Consider the following 21,502-nt stretch of genomic DNA (forward strand, 5'->3'; position numbering starts at 1 on the left):
GGCTTCCATATGACAATCCACATGACAATGAGACCATATGATAATATAAAATAAACATTTTTTTTCATCTTTAAATTGGTCATATGACAGTCCATGTGACAAAAAGTCCATCCCATAATCATCAACAAGCCAGCCTCACTTACCATGCCACAATTGAAAATTTGTTCCATACTCATTAGGGTTAATCCACATGAGGTGCATGGGTACCCTTTGGGAACAAAATTGTGACTTTGTTTCATTGCATGCTAATGGAAAATTCTCATCAAGAAATTTGCTTAAAATCATGTTAAATCATTGGAAAAGTAAATATAGAAAATATTGAAGTCACAAATCTTCATAACTTCCTAATTAATGTGATTATTTATAAATGTGAAGTAGTTAAAAGCCATGCTTACTCACAATGCTATCATTAATCCATGTCATTTATTTTGAGAGATGGGTTAATTTAATGACGTTTTATTTATAGTATTAAAAAATAATTGTTCATGTTTTGAAATATGTTGTCTTTTTATTACCATGAAAAGTAGCTTTTCGATACGATAAATCTTTTTTTTGTACAAATAATGAATTCATTTGACTTATAATATTTATTTTTTTTATAATTATGCGATACTTTTATTATCATGAAAAGAAACTTTTTGAAATTAGATTTCTTTAAGTAATTGATAAATTCATTTGACTTATAGTATTCTCTTGGGAAAAAAAATGAAAGAATTGTGATGACCCACAAGACAAAACAACCCATAAACAAATTTGATGTTGAATTTTGTTCATACTATACACAATTTGTCATGGATTTGCACAATAGAAGGTGGAATGGGTAGTGGACTGCCTCTTTGGAAGAGAGACATTTCAAAAAGCCAAAAAGAAAAAAAAACTCAAAAACATGAAAAGATAGGGAGTGAAGTCTTGATTGCCCATACCATGCCCAAACATTTTGAAAAGAACCAGGAGAGAAAATGAAGGTTTGGCCATATTTTTCACCTTTGATAGAAAGAGCCAAACAAGGTGAAAAGTGGGAGCACATTGTGCTCCAACATAAAACAATGGGATATGATGATTTGGGCACCACAAAATTGTTAACAAATTGGGTCCCTTACCCAATGACAGGAAAATCATGCCCTTTTTTCATTGAATTCCTTGAGTGGGTTCAGCTGTCCTCTTTTCATTTTTTTTTTTTTTTTTTTTTTGATGAATTAAAAAAAAAAAAAAGGCACATAGGCATGCAGAAAAGAGGGGCTGAAATCATGGACCCAAACATCTAAAAATAATAATGCCCCAAAAAGCTTATCATCATGCCAACACACACAACACTATGACCAACTACACTTAAATTTTGTGAAGTGAAAGCCGCCCACCAATCAATTCTCTCTTCTTCTCTCTTTTTACATTTCACTCTTTGAATTAAAAGTAAGCAAAAAGGCATCTAAACCAAAACTTTTTTTTTTTCTTCTTTTTAGCTGAATTAGTTTTCAACCATCTCAAACAAGATATGAAATAGTCTCTGCCATATCAAATCTATTATGCATTATTTTCTCCACAGAATCGAATCAGTAAATGTATTTAAGAAACGTAGAGAAAATATTGGTTTTTTGCTGTTCTCATGATCCTGATATTTCTCAAATGTACCCATTCATTTAATGTAATATTCAATGGGAGATTACCTATAAATATTCTCTCTCCCCCTTTATCTAAAGCTTTTTGTGTATATATAAACTGAATTCAGGGACATGAATGCCCCACAAGGCGACACCTCTTTTTTCAGACTCACCTTCCATTCATACTGGTGATACATCATACGACTTTTTTTCTTTTTGGGTTTTTCTTTTTAGGAGTTCAATAATCCAACACGGAAGTGAAGCGCAAAGAACCATAACAAAGGTGGGACAGAGAGCAATCTCTCTCTCTCTCTCGCTCTCGCTCTCTCTCTCTCTCTCTCTCTCTCTCTCTCTCCAGTTTTTTCTCTCTATAATGGGTTCTTCATTCCTTAGAATGAGAGTGTAGCTTTGCATGGTGGTGTGGGCTTTCTCTGTCTAGCAGCTTCTGCTACGTTCTCTTTATCAAAGGGGACTGTTTGCCTCGGCAATCTGTACAGGGCTCGCCAAACGATTTTACAGGAAAAACCCAGGTCAGTGCCTTGGATTTTCTATCCTGGGTTTTCCTCCGATTTCAATTTCAGGACCTCTTCTTGTCAGCTTCTGTACTCTCAAGATAACATAGAGAGAGAAGGCTAGAGCACTCAAGAGAGAGGAAAAAAACAATTTTGTTTCTCTCTCTTTCTCTCTCTGTCTTCGTGGCTCTGTCTCTCTCCATTTTCATGCGTTGATGATGCAAATCTGTTTGTTTCCATGTGCAATGTGTCTGCAGATTTTCTCTCCAAATACCCATTTTTTCCCTGCCATTTCCAGATGGTGAAATGCCCCTCTCACGATTCGATCTCTCTTGCTTAACTCACCACCGTCTTAGTGTTTTCGACCTTCTTCTCCTCCTCCAAAATTTCTTTTCCGATAATGGGTATCGTTCTTCTGCTGAGTAAATTCATATCGTCATCTTCCCTCACCTCCTCATCCCATACCCTGTTGAGAGCAATTAACGGGTTGCCCATATTGGAGCTGTCATCAATTTGCATCAATTTGACATTATTCCTTGTGTTTCTCTTCATCGTATCAGCTCGTCAATTTTTCGTATGTATTGGTCGAGTTCGAATAATTAAGGATGATTCTGGGGCGAATTCTAACCCAATTCGGCGTAGTATTGATAGGGAGATTCGCGATATTGAGATTGGTAAGGGTTTCATAGCTACGGTGTCCTGCTGTTTCTATGTTTTGTTATTGCAAGTTTTGGTGTTAGCCACTGATGGGATTGGCCTAATCAGAGGGGCTTTGATTGGGAAAACTGCAAATTGGTCGCTTCTTTGCTTACCTGCAACTCAATTTTTAGCTTGGTTCGTGTTGAGCGTTTCGGCTCTTCATTGTAAATTTAAGGTGTCTGAGAAGTTCCCTTTGCTGTTGAGGGTGTGGTGGTTTGTTTCATTTATCATTTGGTTGTGTTCAGTTTATGTTGATGCCAAAGGGTTCTTCAGAGAAGGTTTAAACCATGTGAGTGCACATGTTTTGGCAAATTTTGCTGCTTCCCCTGCCCTTGCTTTTCTGTTTTTTGTTGCAATTCGGGGTGTTACCGGTATACAAGTGCGCAGAAACTCTGATCTTCAGGAGCCATTGCTGCCTGAAGAAGAAGCAGGGTGTCTTAAGGTCACACCTTATAGTGAAGCTGGGCTCTTTAGTTTGGTCACACTTTCGTGGCTGAACCCGCTGCTTTCAGTTGGGGCAAAGAGACCACTTGAGCTAAAGGACATTCCCCTTCTTGCACCGAAAGACCGTGCCAAAACTAATTATAAGGCTTTGAATTCGAATTGGGAGAAATTGAAGGCTGAGAATACATCAAAGCAGCCTTCTTTAGCTTGGGCAATTCTCAAGTCATTTTGGAGGGAGGCAGCTTGTAATGCCGTCTTTGCTGGTCTGAATACTCTTGTTTCCTATGTGGGTCCTTACATGATTAGCTATTTTGTGGATTACTTAGGAGGAAATGAGACCTTTCCTCATGAGGGATATATTCTTGCTGGAATATTCTTCTCAGCAAAATTGGTGGAGACCTTAACTACAAGGCAGTGGTATCTTGGGGTTGATATTTTGGGCATGCATGTGAGATCGGCTCTAACTGCAATGGTTTATCGCAAAGGACTAAGGCTCTCGAGCTCAGCCAAGCAAAGCCATACCAGTGGGGAGATTGTGAACTATATGGCTGTTGATGTTCAGAGAGTGGGGGACTACTCTTGGTATCTTCATGACATTTGGATGCTTCCCCTGCAAATAATTCTTGCCCTCGCGATTCTATATAAAAATGTTGGAATTGCTTCTGTTGCTACATTCATTGCCACCATTATATCAATTATTGTTACTGTTCCACTTGCAAAACTGCAAGAAGATTATCAGGACAAATTAATGGCTGCCAAGGATGATAGGATGAGGAAGACTTCAGAGTGCCTGAGGAACATGAGGATTCTCAAGTTGCATGCTTGGGAGGACAGGTATCGAATGAAGCTGGAGGAAATGCGTCATGTGGAGTTCCACTGGCTCCGGAAAGCTCTCTACTCGCAGGCTTTTGTTACATTCATTTTCTGGAGCTCACCCATTTTTGTTGCTGCCATCACCTTTGGTACTTCAATTTTGTTGGGTACTCAGCTCACAGCAGGAGGTGTTCTTTCTGCTCTGGCCACTTTCAGAATCCTTCAAGAACCGCTTAGGAATTTCCCCGACTTGGTCTCAATGATGGCTCAGACAAAGGTTTCTCTTGATCGAATTTCTGGATTCTTGCAGGAGGAAGAGTTGCAGGAAGATGCAACCATTGTTCTGCCACGAGGCATCACAAACATGGCCATAGAAATAAAAAATGGAGAGTTCTGCTGGGACCCTACTTCTTCAAAGCTGACATTATCGGGAATACAAATGAAAGTGGAGAGGGGGATGCGTGTGGCTGTATGTGGAATGGTTGGTTCTGGGAAATCGAGCTTTCTCTCTTGTATCCTCGGAGAGATTCCGAAAATCTCTGGTGAAGTAAGCTGGTTTTGACTGAACTATCTTTTTCCTTACATCAAATTCCCTTTCTGTTGGTTAGTGAAGACCTTTTTGATGGGCAACAGTTGAAAACTTGTAATGTTATTTTGCTTATATGTTCAGGTTAGAATATGTGGTTCTGCTGCTTATGTCTCTCAGTCAGCTTGGATACAGTCTGGAAATATTGAAGAAAATATCCTTTTTGGCAGTCCAATGGATAGGGCAAAGTACAAGAAAGTTCTCCATGCTTGTTCACTGAAGAAGGATTTGGAACTATTCTCACATGGAGATCAAACCATTATTGGTGACAGAGGCATAAATTTGAGTGGTGGCCAGAAGCAACGAGTGCAGCTTGCAAGGGCACTCTATCAAGATGCGGATATTTATTTACTTGATGATCCCTTCAGTGCTGTCGATGCACACACTGGTTCGGAATTATTTAAGGTTAGAAACTCATGGAATTGTTGATATTGCAATTAAAATGAATGGATTTTGGCTAAAGCTCTTACATGAAACTGCAGGAGTACATAATGACTGCACTAGCTACTAAGACTGTGATTTTTGTGACCCACCAAGTTGAATTTCTGCCAGCTGCTGATATGATACTGGTATGGGATTGTCTTTTGACTTTAATTCTATATATTGCTAGTTCTGACACTCATATGTAATATGTTAATGTGCACAATGACATTCATGTATTGTTCCTTGCATCTAGACATGATGTAATAATCAATAAAATAGAAAAGCTTCAAGGCTGTGCTTTTTTTTTCTTGAAAAAAAAATGGTTGGGGAGTTAAAATATTACCATACACTAATTTTAACATTTTATGGAAGTTTCCTCTAAACATAATGAAATTTTAGTGAAAGTTCAAGAAATCATGCAGTGGCAACTTAGACGATTTTTCTAATCTGAAATTTTAGTTGAGAAGTTAGATTGATTGTTCGACCAAAAAAGAGTGCCTGTTACAGCCTTTACTAGAACATTGAGCTTTGATATTTAATCAGAATTGGACCCATATTTGAAGTTGATCATCTCAGACGTAAAGAGTTTATGTGTATCTTTATGTTTTCCTTAAAGAAAGTAGCATCTCGTTTTTTCTGATTGCTCGACTTAAAGAGGGGAGATATTTATTTATTATTATTTTTTTCCTTCAACTTCATGCTTTTATTTCTAGAATTACTAATTTCATCGGGTTTTATATAAAATTGTCTTTCTTTAGCTGAAAGAAGGTAATCCATAGAGGAAGAGATTAGATTGTGGTGCTATGGTCTTGAAATCTCCAATGTTCATCTCCATTCTGTGCAGGTTCTCAAGGGAGGGCATATCATCCAAGCAGGAAAATATGATGATCTTTTACAAGCTGGAACTGATTTTAAAACTTTAGTCTCAGCTCATCATGAAGCAATTGAAGCTATGGATATTCCCAGTCACTCATCTGAGGATTCAGATGAAATTATGCCTCCTAATGGATCTGTTGTGTTAAAATGTGACACACAGGCAAATAATATTGAAAATTTAGCAAAGGAAGTGCAAGAGGGTGTATCAACTTCAGACCAAAAAGCAATTAAGGAAAAAAAGAAAGCAAAACGTGCAAGGAAAAAGCAGCTTGTTCAGGAAGAGGAAAGAGAAAGGGGAAGGGTCAGCATGAAGATCTATTTGTCATATATGGCTGCAGCATATAAAGGCCTATTGATCCCATTGATTATCCTTGCACAGGCTCTGTTTCAGGTGCTTCAAATAGCTAGTAATTGGTGGATGGCTTGGGCAAATCCACAAACTGAAGGCGGGCTACCGAAGACAAGTCCTATGGTCCTTCTCGGTGTTTTTATGGCCCTTGCTTTTGGGAGCTCTTGTTTCATATTTGTTAGGGCTGTTCTGGTTGCCACATTTGGTCTAGAAGCTGCGCAGAAATTGTTTGTAAAGATGCTTAGAAGTGTGTTTCGAGCACCAATGTCTTTCTTTGACTCTACTCCAGCTGGACGTATACTGAATCGTGTAAGTTTTCTGTTGACTGATCATACCCTCTTAAAATATGCTCGTCCTTTTTATATTACAATCTATGTGATGCTTATTTTCAAATCATTTTCCTTCTTTCACATTATTTATTGTCATATGGATCATTTGTGATTTACCAGGTGTCTATTGATCAAAGTGTTGTGGATCTTGACATTCCTTTTAGACTTGGTGGGTTTGCTTCGACGACTATACAGCTTCTTGGTATTGTTGGTGTAATGACAAAAGTTACCTGGCAAGTTTTACTCCTTGTCATTCCAATGGCCATTGCTTGCTTGTGGATGCAGGTAAATAATGACTGAATCTCTAATCTTAAATTTCTCAATTTTCAAAATGTTCCACTCTTTATGTATGTTTGAGATGGTTTCATTCTCTGCTTTAGAGGTATCAAGAACAAAAAATAGACAACACACAGATAAACACACATCTAAGACCACCTCCTAATCCCCTAAAAAGAGCAAAAATAATAAAAATGAAATAAAAACCATTTGCTGACCTGAACTTAGAACAAAATACCAGCTATTAACTTGAAAAAGAGTTAGAAGAAAAAATGATTTTAAGTAGTGTCCTCTAAATTTTGCTTACATATGACCATGATAAGAGTTTACTCGAGTGCCATAAATAACAGTTAAGGAGTCTTTTCTTCTTCTTTATCATACAATAAAACCATGTTATTTGAAGGGTTTGACTTCCTTCGAACATGAAACTTTTCATGGGGCAGAACAAGATGCATAACGTTTACATATCAAACAAGATTTCCCGCCTTCCTGGTATGTGCTTCATCCAATATTGAAGCTGGTCTATTAAAAATCCCTTTTAGGAATCCTTTCATGGGCATGGAATTAGGATTCACCTGCTGTGATGGCCAATCCAACCAGAAAGAAAAAACAAAAACCAGAACTCATTCCTATTTTCCCTCCCAGACACATTCATTCTCTTTTGACACAGAGAATCAAGAGGTTGTTTTCCTAATATATTATTAGTCTTATTAGTGTTCCTAGTGGCACACTTCTGTTTGTGGAGAAGTCTCCTATACATTGATGCTAACTAGGTGAACAGCAGCACAAAAGATCTTTCATGTCCTTTCTCCATGCATGTTGCCCTGCTTTTGCCTCTTTCCAGTGGGAGATATAAAATGTCTAAATAAGTGTAAACAATCTGGCAATAGAGCTCTTCTTCAGTCATCTTTTTAGCCTACTGGGTGGCTAAAGGTACTTTGTGTCATGCAAGGTTTATACAATGTAGCCCTTAATCCCTCTGCATTTTATTTCTCATTCTGTTTGGTGTTGTAAGTGTACAACTGTAGATGTTTCTTTATCATACTCATTCTATAATGCAGAAAATGGAAAAGGGAAAATTTTGGAGTAGAGGTCAATAACGCGTACCTTCTGCTACATTTTACTATTCTAAGCGTCATGGCCTATAAACTTTATTTTATGTGATTGTTAGCAAGGAACAACTACATAATTTTAGTTGGTAGTGAATGTTAATCTCTAAATGAATACTTTTTTTATTTTTAATTTTTTAATTTTTTTATGCTGTTTGGACCTGAAGTAAAATTTTAAGCATTGTGTACCTGAATGCAGAAATATTACATGGCTTCGTCAAGGGAACTGGTTCGTATTGTTAGCATCCAGAAATCTCCAGTTATCCATCTTTTTGGTGAATCAATTGCTGGGGCGGCCACAATTAGAGGATTTGGACAGGAGAAGAGGTTCATGAAGAGGAATCTTTATCTTCTCGATTGCTTTGGTCGGCCCTTCTTCTATAGTCTTGCTGCTATTGAATGGCTCTGCCTGCGCATGGAGTTACTCTCAACCTTCGTGTTTGCCTTTTGCATGATTTTGCTAGTGAGCTTCCCACATGGAAGTATTGACCCAAGTGAGTTTTGCTTTTTGCTAAGTGGATCAGCTTATTCTAATTATGAATCTTACTTGCTCTGTACATATGTTCTATGAGACTTTAGATAACACGAGTTCATACACTATTTGTTCGGGGAAGTGGGGACATGAACTGATCCTTTACAACTGAACTGGTGATACTTTTATTGCTACACCCACACTTCCATGGCCCAGTTACATGGGCTAAAATATAAAAATATCTCCTATATTTGTGTGTGTGTTTCTGGCTCTGTGTTTCTGTGTCTGTCTCAATGCATGCATTTAGTATCTTAACAAAACTGGATTTGTATACCTCATCTCATGTTACTATGGGAACCAAGCTTATGTGCATATGGGGTTTTTAGTGAAGGAAACTAGAAATAGTGAATTTTGATAACTTCTAATTTTGGTATACTATTGCTAATAGTGGCTGCTGGTTCTTTACAGGCATGGCAGGCCTTGCTGTTACTTATGGCCTTAATTTGAATGCTCGACTATCACGGTGGATACTTAGTTTCTGCAAGCTTGAAAACAAAATTATTTCCATTGAAAGGATTCACCAATACAGCCAAATCCCAGGAGAAGCTCCACCGATCATTGAGAACTCTCGCCCTCCATCCTCGTGGCCAGAGAATGGAACAATTGAACTGATTGATCTAAAGGTATGTGCTGCAGTTTCATCTTACCTCCTGTATGCATTTATTCTACTTCTTGACAAGGTGCCATATCTATTTATACTTGGTGGCATGGTTCCAAGTGCAGCTGTTTGTTTTTATATTGTGGGTGTGCATGCATGTGTTTGTAAATTTCCTTAAGCCCTGCTACAGTTCGAGGTTTCATGCATTCAAAAGGTGCCCAAATATGTTGTTAGTATGTCAGAGTTGACCATTCATCATTCATGAGTCACCTAGTTAAGTTAGCTTCTTGGTTCAAGTAGTTATTATTATTTAGAGTTCATTTGACAGTACTTTTAGAAAACAATTCTAGCTTAAAAAGTGTTTGGAAAAATTTAGAAAGCACTTTTAAAATGTTAAAAATCACTTGTGGTGCTTCCTGGGGAGCACTTGATAGGTGATTCTTTCAAAAAACGCTTTTAGAGAAACAATTCTACTAAAAACACTTTTCCTCTTCATGGGATTTTTCATATTTATTTTTACCGTTTTTTGAATAAGATTATGACACACATTGGAATAAAAAATATTTAATTATAAGGCTTTCCATATGTGAGAACTCAGCCAAGTTCTAACACAACTGACTATTTTTAAGGGACACAATTGCAATGTGAAGTGCTATGCAAGTGAGATAGCAGCACTGCAACTTTAACTTTGGAATCCTTGACATCTTATATAAGGCTTATCCTAAAATTCCAAACCTTGAGTCACCAAGCTTAGTAATGCGTAGTTCTTGAATTGATGGAACTTATAATATCATTGGTTATAAAAAAAAAGTGTCATAATGTGCTCCATACACATGTTGAACTAAGTTGAGTGCTTCTCAGGCCTATTAAGTTATGGTGTCATTACCATTCAGAAGCAACAAGTCTTGTAGTAGTATAGATCATACTTGCATAACCTTTTTTTTTTTATGGTCGTGCCAAGACCCAAACTTGGAACCCCACCCCCCCCCCCCATATCCCCTCCCCAAACCCTTGCCACTTGAGGCAGGTCTGGATGGCATACCTAAACTCGCATCGTGCATTCCTTTCACACTTTCAGTTGTTTCTTCATCATTTAGCCATCAGCACCCCCATATTTCTTTCTTTCTTCTAGTAATTACATTTTATTTTTTTATTATTAATCAGTTATAATTCAAAATTTGGTCAATTAAAGAGAAATGGACTTGATTTGCTAGTTTGCTCAAACTACAGCCTCACTGAAAAGCTTGGGTCTTGGTTATTCTGATTTTTGTTTTTGTTTTTTTTTCTCCTGAAAGAGAAGTGTGGGAAAATAATGAAATTCAAATTTGTAATTTTACGGATATAATATTTTTGTTTGGATAAATTCCAGTTAATAGTGTATATTTTGTTTTGTTGTTGTTTCATATGCATAATATAAGCAGGGAATAGTGTCATGGCACTTTATTTTTTACTCTTCCTATGACCGTCTTTCTTTAGAATAGAACCTGACTTCAGTTTAATAAGCTGGATTCAGGTTGCCAGAATTTTTTAGGATAAAAAAAAAAGTTGGTTTCTGGTTGCAATATTTATTTATTTAGGATTAAAACCTAATAGAAAGAATATTTTATAGCTTAACAATTTTTTCTTATAGTTGGAGTGAAAAGTTCAGTCAATGCAAATTTGTTCACAGAATTTCCTGCTGATTAATCTGTTCTTATAGGTCCGCTACAAGGAAAGTCTTCCTGTTGTGCTTCATAGTGTAACCTGCAAATTTCCTGGTGGTAATAAAATTGGAATTGTTGGGCGTACTGGAAGTGGTAAATCGACTTTGATCCAGGCGCTATTCCGAATGATTGAACCAGCAGGTGGGAAGATCATAATTGACAACATTGATATTTCAACAATTGGCCTTCATGACATTCGTAGCCGTCTGAGTATAATACCTCAAGATCCTACCTTGCTTGAAGGGACAATTAGAGGCAATCTTGATCCCCTTGAAGAGCACTCCGACCAGGAAATTTGGCAGGTAAAATTGCCATTAACCATTGGCTTCCAAGCCATTTCACTTTTTTTATTTTTTATTTTATTTTTTTGTCTTATTCCTTGATATATAATTGTTCCAAAGGTCCTGAATTTGTTAATATGCCCACAATAACAAAATGCTCCCACTAAATACTTTGTCTTGATGTGGTACAGGCACTTGATAAGTCTCAGCTTGGGGATGTAATCCGCCAAAAAGAGCAAAAGCTTGATACGCCAGGTACATACACATTTTGAACATCAACTTTGCCTACCATCAACAATGTTTGTAGAAGCTTTTTGAGGTTGTTTGTAGCTAATTAGTCAGTTGTATTGTATGTGAAATTGACAGTGCTCGAGAATGGAGATAATTGGAGTGTTGGGCAAAGGCAACTGGTTTCCCTGGGCCAGGCTTTGCTTAAACAGGCAAGAATTTTGGTGCTTGATGAAGCGACTGCTTCAGTTGATACAGCCACAGATAATCTTATCCAGAAGATTATCCGAACTGAATTCCAGAACTGCACTGTATGCACTATTGCGCATCGGATCCCAACCGTTATCGATAGCGATCTTGTTCTGGTCCTCAGTGATGGTATTTGCCTTTATCCCACTTCTTTAATTCAACAGATAAAATTTTGTGCCAGTGCAAAAGATAATTAGTAGCTAATAGTTTTGAAGTGATGGTAGGCAAAGTTATATGTCTGAACCAGATTTCTAAAATTTAAAGTTTCCATTTTGATTGCAAGATGTTTTTAAAACTGATTAATGGTTCTATTGAGAATGTTGTTGGGCTACTGAGGTAGGATTCAACAATTTCAACCTAAACCACATGGTTGGAAAGATTTTAAGATCATTACAATCTTGACTATCCTTTTATTTTGCAAATTTGAGATTATTGTATGATCATGTTCTGAACTTATTGATGGCATTAGGTATAGTTGGAAACAGTTCCTTCGTCATTCACCGGTATTTTAATTAGACTAGGAGAAGATGAGAATATTTATAGTGTTGTCTTTAGGGAACTTGAATTGACAGATGCATTGGTGAAGGGTCCAATTTTTGGAACTAGTTTTATGTCTTTCAAAGTCATGGGAGTCCCTTTTGTGCCATCAATGAAGCTTTATACAGCACCAATATGGGAGTAAGTTTTTCCTAGTTGTCAGAAAATTAAACCGAAAAAAAAAAAAACAAAGAAAAAGGAAATAGTTCTTCATGGCTGCAATCTTCAGCAGAGAAGACGAATCATAATAAAAGGAAAATTGAAATCTTGGTAACTAATTTAGGTTGTAATGCTCGCTACATGGTTCTGCATCTTGTTTTTCATCCATTCTCTCCCTTGGAAACAAGATACAATATTGGGGATTTCATGGTTGTGTTTGTTTTTTTTTTTTTAATCATTTATATTCCACTGTTAGTTTGTTGCATACCCTTCTTGTTTCATTGCTTTTTTTGCTGTACTCTTGAAAATCAGAGTTGCTTCTGCTTCTGTTTTGTATTGCTGCTTGAGTTTCAATGTTTGAAAAAGAAAATCCATGATATCAAGAGAATTTGGGATTAAATGATGAAACTTGAGATCTGCTAAATCAAACTTCTGAGCATTTTATGGTGTATAAAAGGTCATTTGAAGTACTCTGCCATTTATGTTGATGGACAGACTCTCCATGTGAGTGCTAATGGAACTTAATTTTGGGAAACTTGGCAGGTCGAGTTGCAGAGTTTGATACGCCAGCACGACTATTAGAGGACAAATCATCCATGTTCCTGAAGTTGGTCACCGAGTACTCATCCAGGTCAAGTGGCATTCCAGATTTTTGAATTAGATGGTGTGCCTCAAAACCTTGCAGTTATAAAAGCAACAAGAACATACAACTACTCTAAGAATACTGCTCTTCTTGTGGTGGCGGCAGCGGCAGCTTCAGCTTCTGGAAAAGAGATGGGAGACTAAAAGGGAACCACAGGCCAAGAAGAAGAAAACAATTTGGTTTAAGTGTTGAAGGGATAATTAGTAGCCACTTTTAAAGCAGGACTGGAGGATTCATGCATGGTTGGCATATGCCTTCATAGAGAAAATAAGTCAGGGTTGGGTGAGGTTGGTAATAATTAGGTGAATAGTAAGAAATGCGGCCCATTTGTTTCGAGAATGTGCAATAAAACTAGGTTCTTGCTTCATTAGTTTTACTTGTAGAGCATTAATTAGAGAGTCAAATGTGTATTCCACTGTTTCAACTGCAGAAATTATGTTAAAACAATTCTGCATGGTTCAAATTCCAGCCCTTGTTCTTCTTGCATTCTTACTCTCTCTGCCCGCCCTTAAATCATAGCCAACCTATTAAAGTCTTTGTACTTCCATGTATGAATCTTTAAACTCTTGAAAATTATTCTCATCAATCATGGTAAGAATTCGATACACACATGTATGACCTTGGAACTTTGCGACTTTCATTCAATCACATGTTACAACAATGATGTATTGTATGATGGTTTTTACAAAAGTGTACAATTGAATAAAGCATCTGACCATTCGGTCCCCTAAACTAATACACTCCATGCTCTCATATTTCCTTGCCCAAGCTTTCTCCTCCTTTTGGCTTGATAGGAGTCCTCATCAGACCTTACTCCATTCAGAGGAAAAGAAAACCCGCCTTAACCCACTGCCTTCAGCCTTGCCCTGTACATAGTATACACTTCTTTGCCCTTTAAAACTTGAAACTTGATGTTCTGACCCGCCTTATTCCATTAAGAGGTTGCTTACAGATCTCTGGCCATCCTCTGATAGAAAAGGGTGCCGCAATAGCATAAGGGCTGACCACCTCTCGTCAATGTCCCTATGAAGACAACTTTCCAAGAAATGCCTCCCTTGCTCTGAAATGTCACTTGGAAATGCTGGGAGTTCAGGGCTGTAAGCTATCCGCCTCAGAAGATCTCTCATGTCGGACCCTTCAAATTGTTCACAACTCCAGACCAGCTTCCCAGTGATCATTTCTATCACCACACACCCAAGGGCCCATATATCTGAAAGCCAACACTGCATGTTATGTGTCAATAATTCAGGGGACATGTATCGGAAAGTACCTCTCACCCCACTGCATCCCTCATCATCCTCATCTGCAGGGTCATAATAGGCTTCCTTGGCCAACCCAAAATCACCAATCTTTGCTCTGAAACCATTGCAACAAGTCGGCACTAGTAGAATATTATCGGGTTTTATGTCGCAGTGGACATAACCATGGCCGTGAATATAACAGAGTCCTCGAACTATATCCCGAGTATAGCACCTCACCTCATTCTCCGGCAATCCAACCCCACCAGAATTCCTGATCCGACTACCCAAACTACCCCCACAACACTTCTCCAGCAATATATTGTAGTAAAGTTTTCCGTCACCCGTCCTTGTGATTTCATCCCCATAACAGCGCACCACATACGAACTGGAATTCAGAACACCAAGAATCTCCATTTCTCTGCGGAGGGATGACGCTTTGGAGGTTTCCGCTGATTTCACCGCCAATTCAGAGGGCATGATGCGACTGCCGCCGTTATCATCAATGAAAACAACCGGTGATTTTGATCTCAATTTTGCAGAGTATACAGACGCAAAGCTTCCTTGGCCCAGCTTGTGGCTTCGAATCCAAGTCAGACCATCAGAATTGTCCAGGCCTCCTCCATGAAAGAAGATCCTCCTCGCAACATTGAATGGAAAGCATCTTCTGATCATCCATTCGTAATTGTCGTCATCCTCATCCCTACGTCTTTTCGCCATCCCCATGTTTATCTCCGTGATCGCAGATGAAGTACTTTTTCTGAAAACAGAGGGAAGTCTTGGGTTTATAGGGTTCTTGGAAGATCCAGCTGTTAATAAATTGAAATCCCAAATGCTCTTTCTAACCTGAAAAAGGCGGGATTTTCAAATCCCTAACGGTCACACAACGCGGGATTTTCAAATCCCTAACGGTCACACAACGCGGGATTTCCAACGGTCACACAAACGCGGGCTCAAGCCTAACTTCTAAATCCAGCCCTGTTTCAACTCCAAACAGAGTTTCATTATCTCAAAACCTTAATCAACAACCTGATTATCTCGAATTAATTTTTAGATTTCTCTAAAAAAATTTAAATTTTTGGGTCAATAAAATTAAAAAATTTATCAAATTTACATAAATTGTTTTTCATTTTTAATATTTTGTGGAGTCAAGAAAAAATAATGTTAATTCAATAAATTATATTTTATATATAACTTTTAATTTATTTTATTTATTTTAATTTTTTTATATAAAAATTAAATTATATTTGATTTTTAAGAAGAAAAATATTTAAAAAATAATTTTTTATATTTAATGTTATTATAAAAAATATAAAAAAAGTGAAATATAATTAAAAATTAGTTATAAATTTATAAAATTTTAAATTATTTAATATTTATATAAAAGAATTGAAATAAATTAAATAAACTTGAAGTAACCTATAAAAATGATTTATTGACTTTAAATCTTTTTTTATTTTTATATTTATTTTCTCTTTTTTTTTTTCTATTTTTCTTCTTTTTCTCGCATTTTTCTTTGAATTTTTGTAATTTAAACATTACTCAAACAATTTAAAAATATATAATCAACTCAATAGAATAAAATTAATAATTTTTTAGACTTATGATTGACTTGGTCATTAACAACTTTCAAAGTTCATTAAACAAAACCATGGAATAAATTAAACACCCATCACTTTCCCAAAACTTCACTTTCCATTTGTTGGGAACATTTCTTCTCATATAGGATTACCACATTCCAAAACAAAGTGATGGTTCAAGGCCTCATGGCTCCTTCCTTATTCATACTGTTAAACCTATGTGAAGATCCTCTGAAAGGTTTAATTGGATGTGAAGTTGAAGTTAGAGCATGTGGTTTGGCTAAAGAGGAGAGAGGAGTTGAACCCAAGCCTTGATGCAGCTAGATCAAACTATATAAGGTTGTCCTCCAATTGGTACCCTCCAATAACAATTGAAGTTCTGGGTGTGGGGACTCTCTTCCACATGTCAGACCACGTGTCGCGTGCCCTCAATACTGTCTGGATAGATGTCGTAGTGCCTGGAGCATTCTATTTAGACCACATATGCACCTTGCAGATAACACCAGGGCCCCCAGAGCGGGCAACATCTTCTAGCTAGCTTCCAAGTCTCCTTTGCTACATATAATTGTTTCCATTTGACATGGTAATGACTAATGGGATTTTCTCCTACCCTTACATCCATGTCAATGGATTGTCTCACACTGTCCCATACCTCCAAGCAAGCTGAAATGACGGGTAGCTGCATCATGATGCATCATCTGACGACACCTACTAGCCGCTTTAAACTATGATGATTGCCCTGCCACCTACAGGATAACCATCATTGTAGAGAAAGTCAAAGTGTCAACTCAGCACTACAATGACTCCCTCCAAATCACTATAAAAGCCCTCCTGAAGCATAACCTAGGTACACACATCTAAACTGGCCTATTCACTCTCCTCTCAAAAGGGTTCCAACCCACCTGTGTTTGACTTAAGCTTCGGATGGGCGTGTCCGGACACCTTATCCGGACATCCTTTATATAGGGAAGAGGCTCTATGTGACACAACACAAGGGAGATCTGACTACAGTTGATCAAGCATCAACACTAGGGTTTTCTCCTCCATCAACAAATCCAAGGCACAACACATCACCATGGACAAACACCATTGAATTCGCTCCGAAAATTCTCCAGACCATGTTGTTGTTTTGCAGAACAAGACCGATGGTAGGAATAGTTACCCCGCCCTATGTGCTATACACATTCTTTGAGTTGAAGTAGACGTTGAATGGTGCTACTGTTGCCACTCTAGTGATGTTCATGGAGACGGTCATGCTAATGAAGGCCTTAGTGAAGGCACTGTAAATGGTAGTCTCCATGATAGTGTAAGGGTTGACTGTGTTGATCTTTGTCTCTCTAACGCCTTACTATTAATGGACAACAAGGATGTGTTCAATGGGAACCTTTTCATTGATCTAAATGGACTTTACTCCAAATAAATATTCTATAGAAGACTCGCCTTGAGAGTAAGTGGAAACTATGCTCACAGGATTGAGAATCAGTGGGGTGTAGATGAGTAACTGAGAGGCGTCTACATTAAGGAGCAGCCCATAAGGGCCATCACCCAAGAATATGATGCCATCAACTATGGTTGAAGAAGATAAACATATGGAAAATTTTATATGGAAGTTAAAAGCATATGCGAATTGTGAAGGAAGTGCAATATGCATCCAGCCTAGTCCGGCCATGCCCTTGGCCTCACTAGCAAGGCCTTCCACCAGGGAGGTTGGAGCATAGGAGAAGAGGAACTTGGACACAGAGACTGATTTACCTGGGTTTGACCCATTAGTGGCTTAGACTGATACAACATCTACAACAAGCTCGTCATTGGAGGCAGTGCGGGTCATTGTGTTATCCGACAGGACACCGCATGTGTTGTTGTTGCACCCTAGCTTAGAAGCTGAGAAGAAATTCCCATAGCCATTGGCCTTGGCTACTAAGCATTGGGCTAACTTGTACTGCGTCGGGCGGTATGAGGAAGACACGTAATTTTGCTCACAATCAACCCATAAGAACTGACCCCTAAGATCAACCACAAGTTGGAAAAGCACAAGGGGGATCATTTGGTTGATACTGGTCACATATTGGAGAGTAGAACCATTTTTTGAGATGAGAACAACAAGGGCATGAGGCCTGAACAATGACTGAGCATTAGAGGATGAAATGAAGAGTAGAGAGGAAAAGAAGAGAAAGTAGGAAATAGAGGAAGCCATGATAGAGTTTGGTAGCTATAAGAGAAAAAATAAATGGGCATGGAATAAGAAGTGGAAGGGTAGTTGTTTTTACAGGTTGTGCTGGGTGGATGGAGACATAAGGTCAAGTAAGGCTAGCCGTCTGGCTTTGGTTAATGGCATGAATCATGACAAACAAAAACAATCTAGAAAGGTTGTTGTGGAAACTTTTCAAACTTGGTTTGAACCATAGTTTTTAAAGGCTCAAGGCGTAAAGTAGTCTTGGAGCCTAACGCGCAAGGTGCACTGAAGGCGCGAGCTTTAGTGAAGTGAGTCTCACTCTAATTTACATATATATTTTTATATAATATAATCAAATTTAACAATCATTTATTTGTCCTAAACACATAAATAGTTAAATATCATCCAAAACTTTAATTTAATCAACATAAAAAAAAAATCCAAATCCATATTGTTAATAGCCTAATACATATCCAAATCCAAAGTTTCTAAACCAAAACATGAAATTTGTCCACAACAAGCAATCATCACTCTTCCTCTAAATCAACAAAATCATCATCATCATCATCACATTTGTAGTCTACCCCATCTTCTTCATCTGCTGAATCAACCATGTCTCCATCTTCATCTTCATCTATTAGTGAATGAGAAGACAAAATTCTAAAACTTGAAGCTATCTTCCTCATTGGTGGTATTATGTTTGAGTTTGCTCTAGCACTAGCTCTAGTATCAAACCTGGCCTTCTCAACTCCAGTAGCTCTAGCAACATCACTCCATGTCAAATTACATCAAATACAAAATCATCGTGTGCACCTCCATGAGAATCCTCATCTTCAATTCTTCATATCAACCATTCATTATTATCATTTATATCTTTCAAAGAAATTGGGTCAATGGTGTTACGTTCATTGTATCTTCTCTTCAAGGCTCAATTATACTTAATATATATCAAATCATTTAAGTGTCGATGATCTAACCTATTTTTCCTCTTGCTATGAATCTGCAAAAATTCATAAGCTCATAAATATATTTTAAAGTTTTAACTTGTAATTATTTAGGTCACTTACATTTTCAAAGATGCTCCAATTCTGTTCACAAACTGATGCACTGCATGTTAAGTATATGAATTTCATTGCAAACCTTTGCAAATTTGGAGCTGAAGCTCCATATGCAGCCCACCATTCAATTGTAGTATAGATATTAACAATTTAGTGAAACAATTCACCTATTTTAGCAAAAATACAATCTAATAATTTAAATAAACAAAACTAAATAACTAACCTAATGCTCTAGTCTTCCTTGTCCTAACAACTAACTCATTCTCGAATAGTCCTTGGGCATTTGTGTACAAACTCACTTCGGCCACAACTTTTTCTTGCTTAGCAGGGTCTCTTGTTAGCCTTAAGATGCATTTATACAAATCACTCATAATCTCTGCATCATGCTCTATTTCTGGTTTATCATAAAAGAATTTTGGGTTCAAAAAGTACCATGTTGCATGCAAAGGCCGATGAAGCTGAATCTCTCACCTCTTATCAATAATGTTGAAGATTTCTTTGTACTTCTCTTCATTTCCATTAAAACTTCTCACAATTGTATCCTTATCTCTATTCATGGCCTCATAGATGTATCCTATAGGAGCTTTTTTTTCACCATCAACCAAACGAAGCACACGAACTAGGGAACCCGAAACTTTTAAGCAAAATACAATAGTGTTCCAAAATGAAGGCATTAGAACTATGTTGGCTATAGTTTTCCCTTTCTATTCTTTTGCTTATTTACTATCTGACCAATTTGAGCTTATAAACATCTTCCTCAAGTTGTTTTTTTGTTCATGCAATCGCGACAATGTGATGAAAGCAGTTGCAAACTGAGTCTTAGCAGGCCTAAGCAATTCCCTTTGTCAAGTAAACCGCCTCATCATGTTGAGTAGCCCTAAGCGATTATAAATATACTCATTTAGTGATATAGCCCTCTCCAATTTCCTCTAATGTTTGGTAGCTTTCCAATATCTTCCAACATCAAGTCAAGGTAATGTGCAGCACATGGTATCCAATACAAATGCATGCGCTTTAGTTCTAACAACCTCCCTATGTGACATTGTAGATAATAAATTTACATAAGTTCTCAAGATAAATAATTAAAATTTTAAAAGTAAATAAAAATTCAAGAAATAGTATTTATTACCTACTATCACATAACTTGAGTGATTATTTGTTATAACTTGAATAACATTCTCCTCACCAACTTGCTCTACCCATTTGTCAAGTAACTCAAACATTTTTTCTCCCGTCTTAATCATTGAAGAAGTATTAATAGATTGCATTAACATGGTTCCCTTTGATTAATTAATCAAAAAGTTCACCAAAGTTCTCTCTTTCCTATCGGTCCGTCCATTCGACATAATTGAACATCCATTTTTTTTCCATTCCACCATATGATCTTTCATCAAATCTATTGTGAGAGCCAATTCTTTCTTAAGGTTAGTAACTCTTATCTCATGAAGAGTTGGTCCCTTCATACCCACACTATATTGACCAATAGTGTAACGACCCGCACCCAACCATGTAGATATTGTCCGCTTTGGGCCCAAGAGAGCCCTCACGGCTTTAAAACGCGTCTACTTGGTTAAGAGGAGTCTCTACATATATAGCGCCAGGAACTTGCTCCCCTATCCGATGTGGGACATCACAAACACCCCCCCATGCAGACACAACGTCCTCGTTGTGTCCCATGGGATTGCGGGGTCAAACAGACAAACACCCCTTACGGAGCCAAACAAACCCCCACACCGGGGTCGGGGATCGGCTCTGATACCATTTGTAATGACCCGCACCCAACCATGTAGATATTGTCCGCTTTGGGCCCAAGAGAGCCCTCACGGCTTTAAAACGCGTCTACTTGGTTAAGAGGAGTCTCTACATATATAGCGCCAGGAACTTGCTCCCCTATCCGATGTGGGACATCACAAACACGTAACGACCCGCACCCAACCATGTAGATATTGTCCGCTTTGGGCCCAAGAGAGCCCTCACGGCTTTAAAACGCGTCTACTTGGTTAAGAGGAGTCTCTACATATATAGCGCAAGGAACTTGCTCCCCTATCCGATGTGGGACATCACAAACACCCCCCCATGCAGACACAACGTCCTCGTTGTGTCCCATGGGATTGCGGGGTCAAACAGACAAACACCCCTTACGGAGCCAAACAAACCCCCACACCGGGGTCGGGGATCGGCTCTGATACCATTTGTAACGACCCGCACCCAACCATGTAGATATTGTCCGCTTTGGGCCCAAGAGAGCCCTCACGGCTTTAAAACGCGTCTACTTGGTTAAGAGGAGTCTCTACATATATAGCGCCAGGAACTTGCTCCCCTATCCGATGTGGGACATCACAAATAGCCTCAATCATTGGTTGGAAACTCGGATATGTGACTGCATTAAATGAAATAACAACCTGATACATCCACCTTGTGATAACCATACAAGCTCTTTCTCTTACTTTTTTTTTTTTTTTGTAGGCATCATTGATGGTAGTTTGTTTCATTTTCCCACTTCTTCGAT

The 21,502-nt window shown here is 37.9% G+C and overlaps 2 protein-coding genes and 1 pseudogene across 2 annotated transcripts; 1 reads left to right on the forward strand and 2 right to left on the reverse strand.

Moving 5' to 3' along the window:
• The first annotated feature begins 1,789 nt into the window (after positions 1 to 1,789).
• LOC117917679 (ABC transporter C family member 5) lies at positions 1,790 to 13,551 on the forward strand. The gene is made up of 11 exons (XM_034834033.1): positions 1,790 to 4,613; positions 4,737 to 5,057; positions 5,135 to 5,221; positions 5,920 to 6,609; positions 6,750 to 6,914; positions 8,214 to 8,508; positions 8,955 to 9,169; positions 10,844 to 11,149; positions 11,320 to 11,383; positions 11,495 to 11,734; positions 12,845 to 13,551. Exons 1-11 carry the CDS (start codon positions 2,511 to 2,513, stop codon positions 12,955 to 12,957), a joined length of 4,599 nt encoding a protein of 1,532 aa, XP_034689924.1. The 5' UTR covers positions 1,790 to 2,510; the 3' UTR covers positions 12,958 to 13,551.
• Positions 13,552 to 13,870: 319 nt separating this feature from the next.
• LOC117918165 (mitogen-activated protein kinase kinase kinase 17-like) lies at positions 13,871 to 14,908 on the reverse strand. The gene has a single exon (XM_034834680.1). It carries the CDS (start codon positions 14,906 to 14,908, stop codon positions 13,871 to 13,873), a length of 1,038 nt encoding a protein of 345 aa, XP_034690571.1.
• Positions 14,909 to 16,002: 1,094 nt separating this feature from the next.
• LOC117918166 lies at positions 16,003 to 17,956 on the reverse strand (annotated as a pseudogene).
• Positions 17,957 to 21,502: the final 3,546 nt, after the last annotated feature.

This window comes from Vitis riparia, chromosome 7 (assembly GCF_004353265.1).
Source record: "Vitis riparia cultivar Riparia Gloire de Montpellier isolate 1030 chromosome 7, EGFV_Vit.rip_1.0, whole genome shotgun sequence".
Classification (NCBI taxonomy): Eukaryota; Viridiplantae; Streptophyta; class Magnoliopsida; order Vitales; family Vitaceae; genus Vitis; species Vitis riparia.

Coding starts and splice junctions, on each gene's coding strand:
- LOC117917679 (XM_034834033.1), top strand. CDS start 2,511: ATGGGTATCGTTCTTCTGCTGAGTAAATTCATATCGTCATCTTCCCTC. Junction 4,614..4,736: donor TTCCGAAAATCTCTGGTGAA/GTAAGCTGGTTT, acceptor TTATATGTTCAG/GTTAGAATATGTGGTTCTGC. Junction 5,058..5,134: donor CTGGTTCGGAATTATTTAAG/GTTAGAAACTCA, acceptor ATGAAACTGCAG/GAGTACATAATGACTGCACT.
- LOC117918165 (XM_034834680.1), bottom strand. CDS start 14,908: ATGGGGATGGCGAAAAGACGTAGGGATGAGGATGACGACAATTACGAA.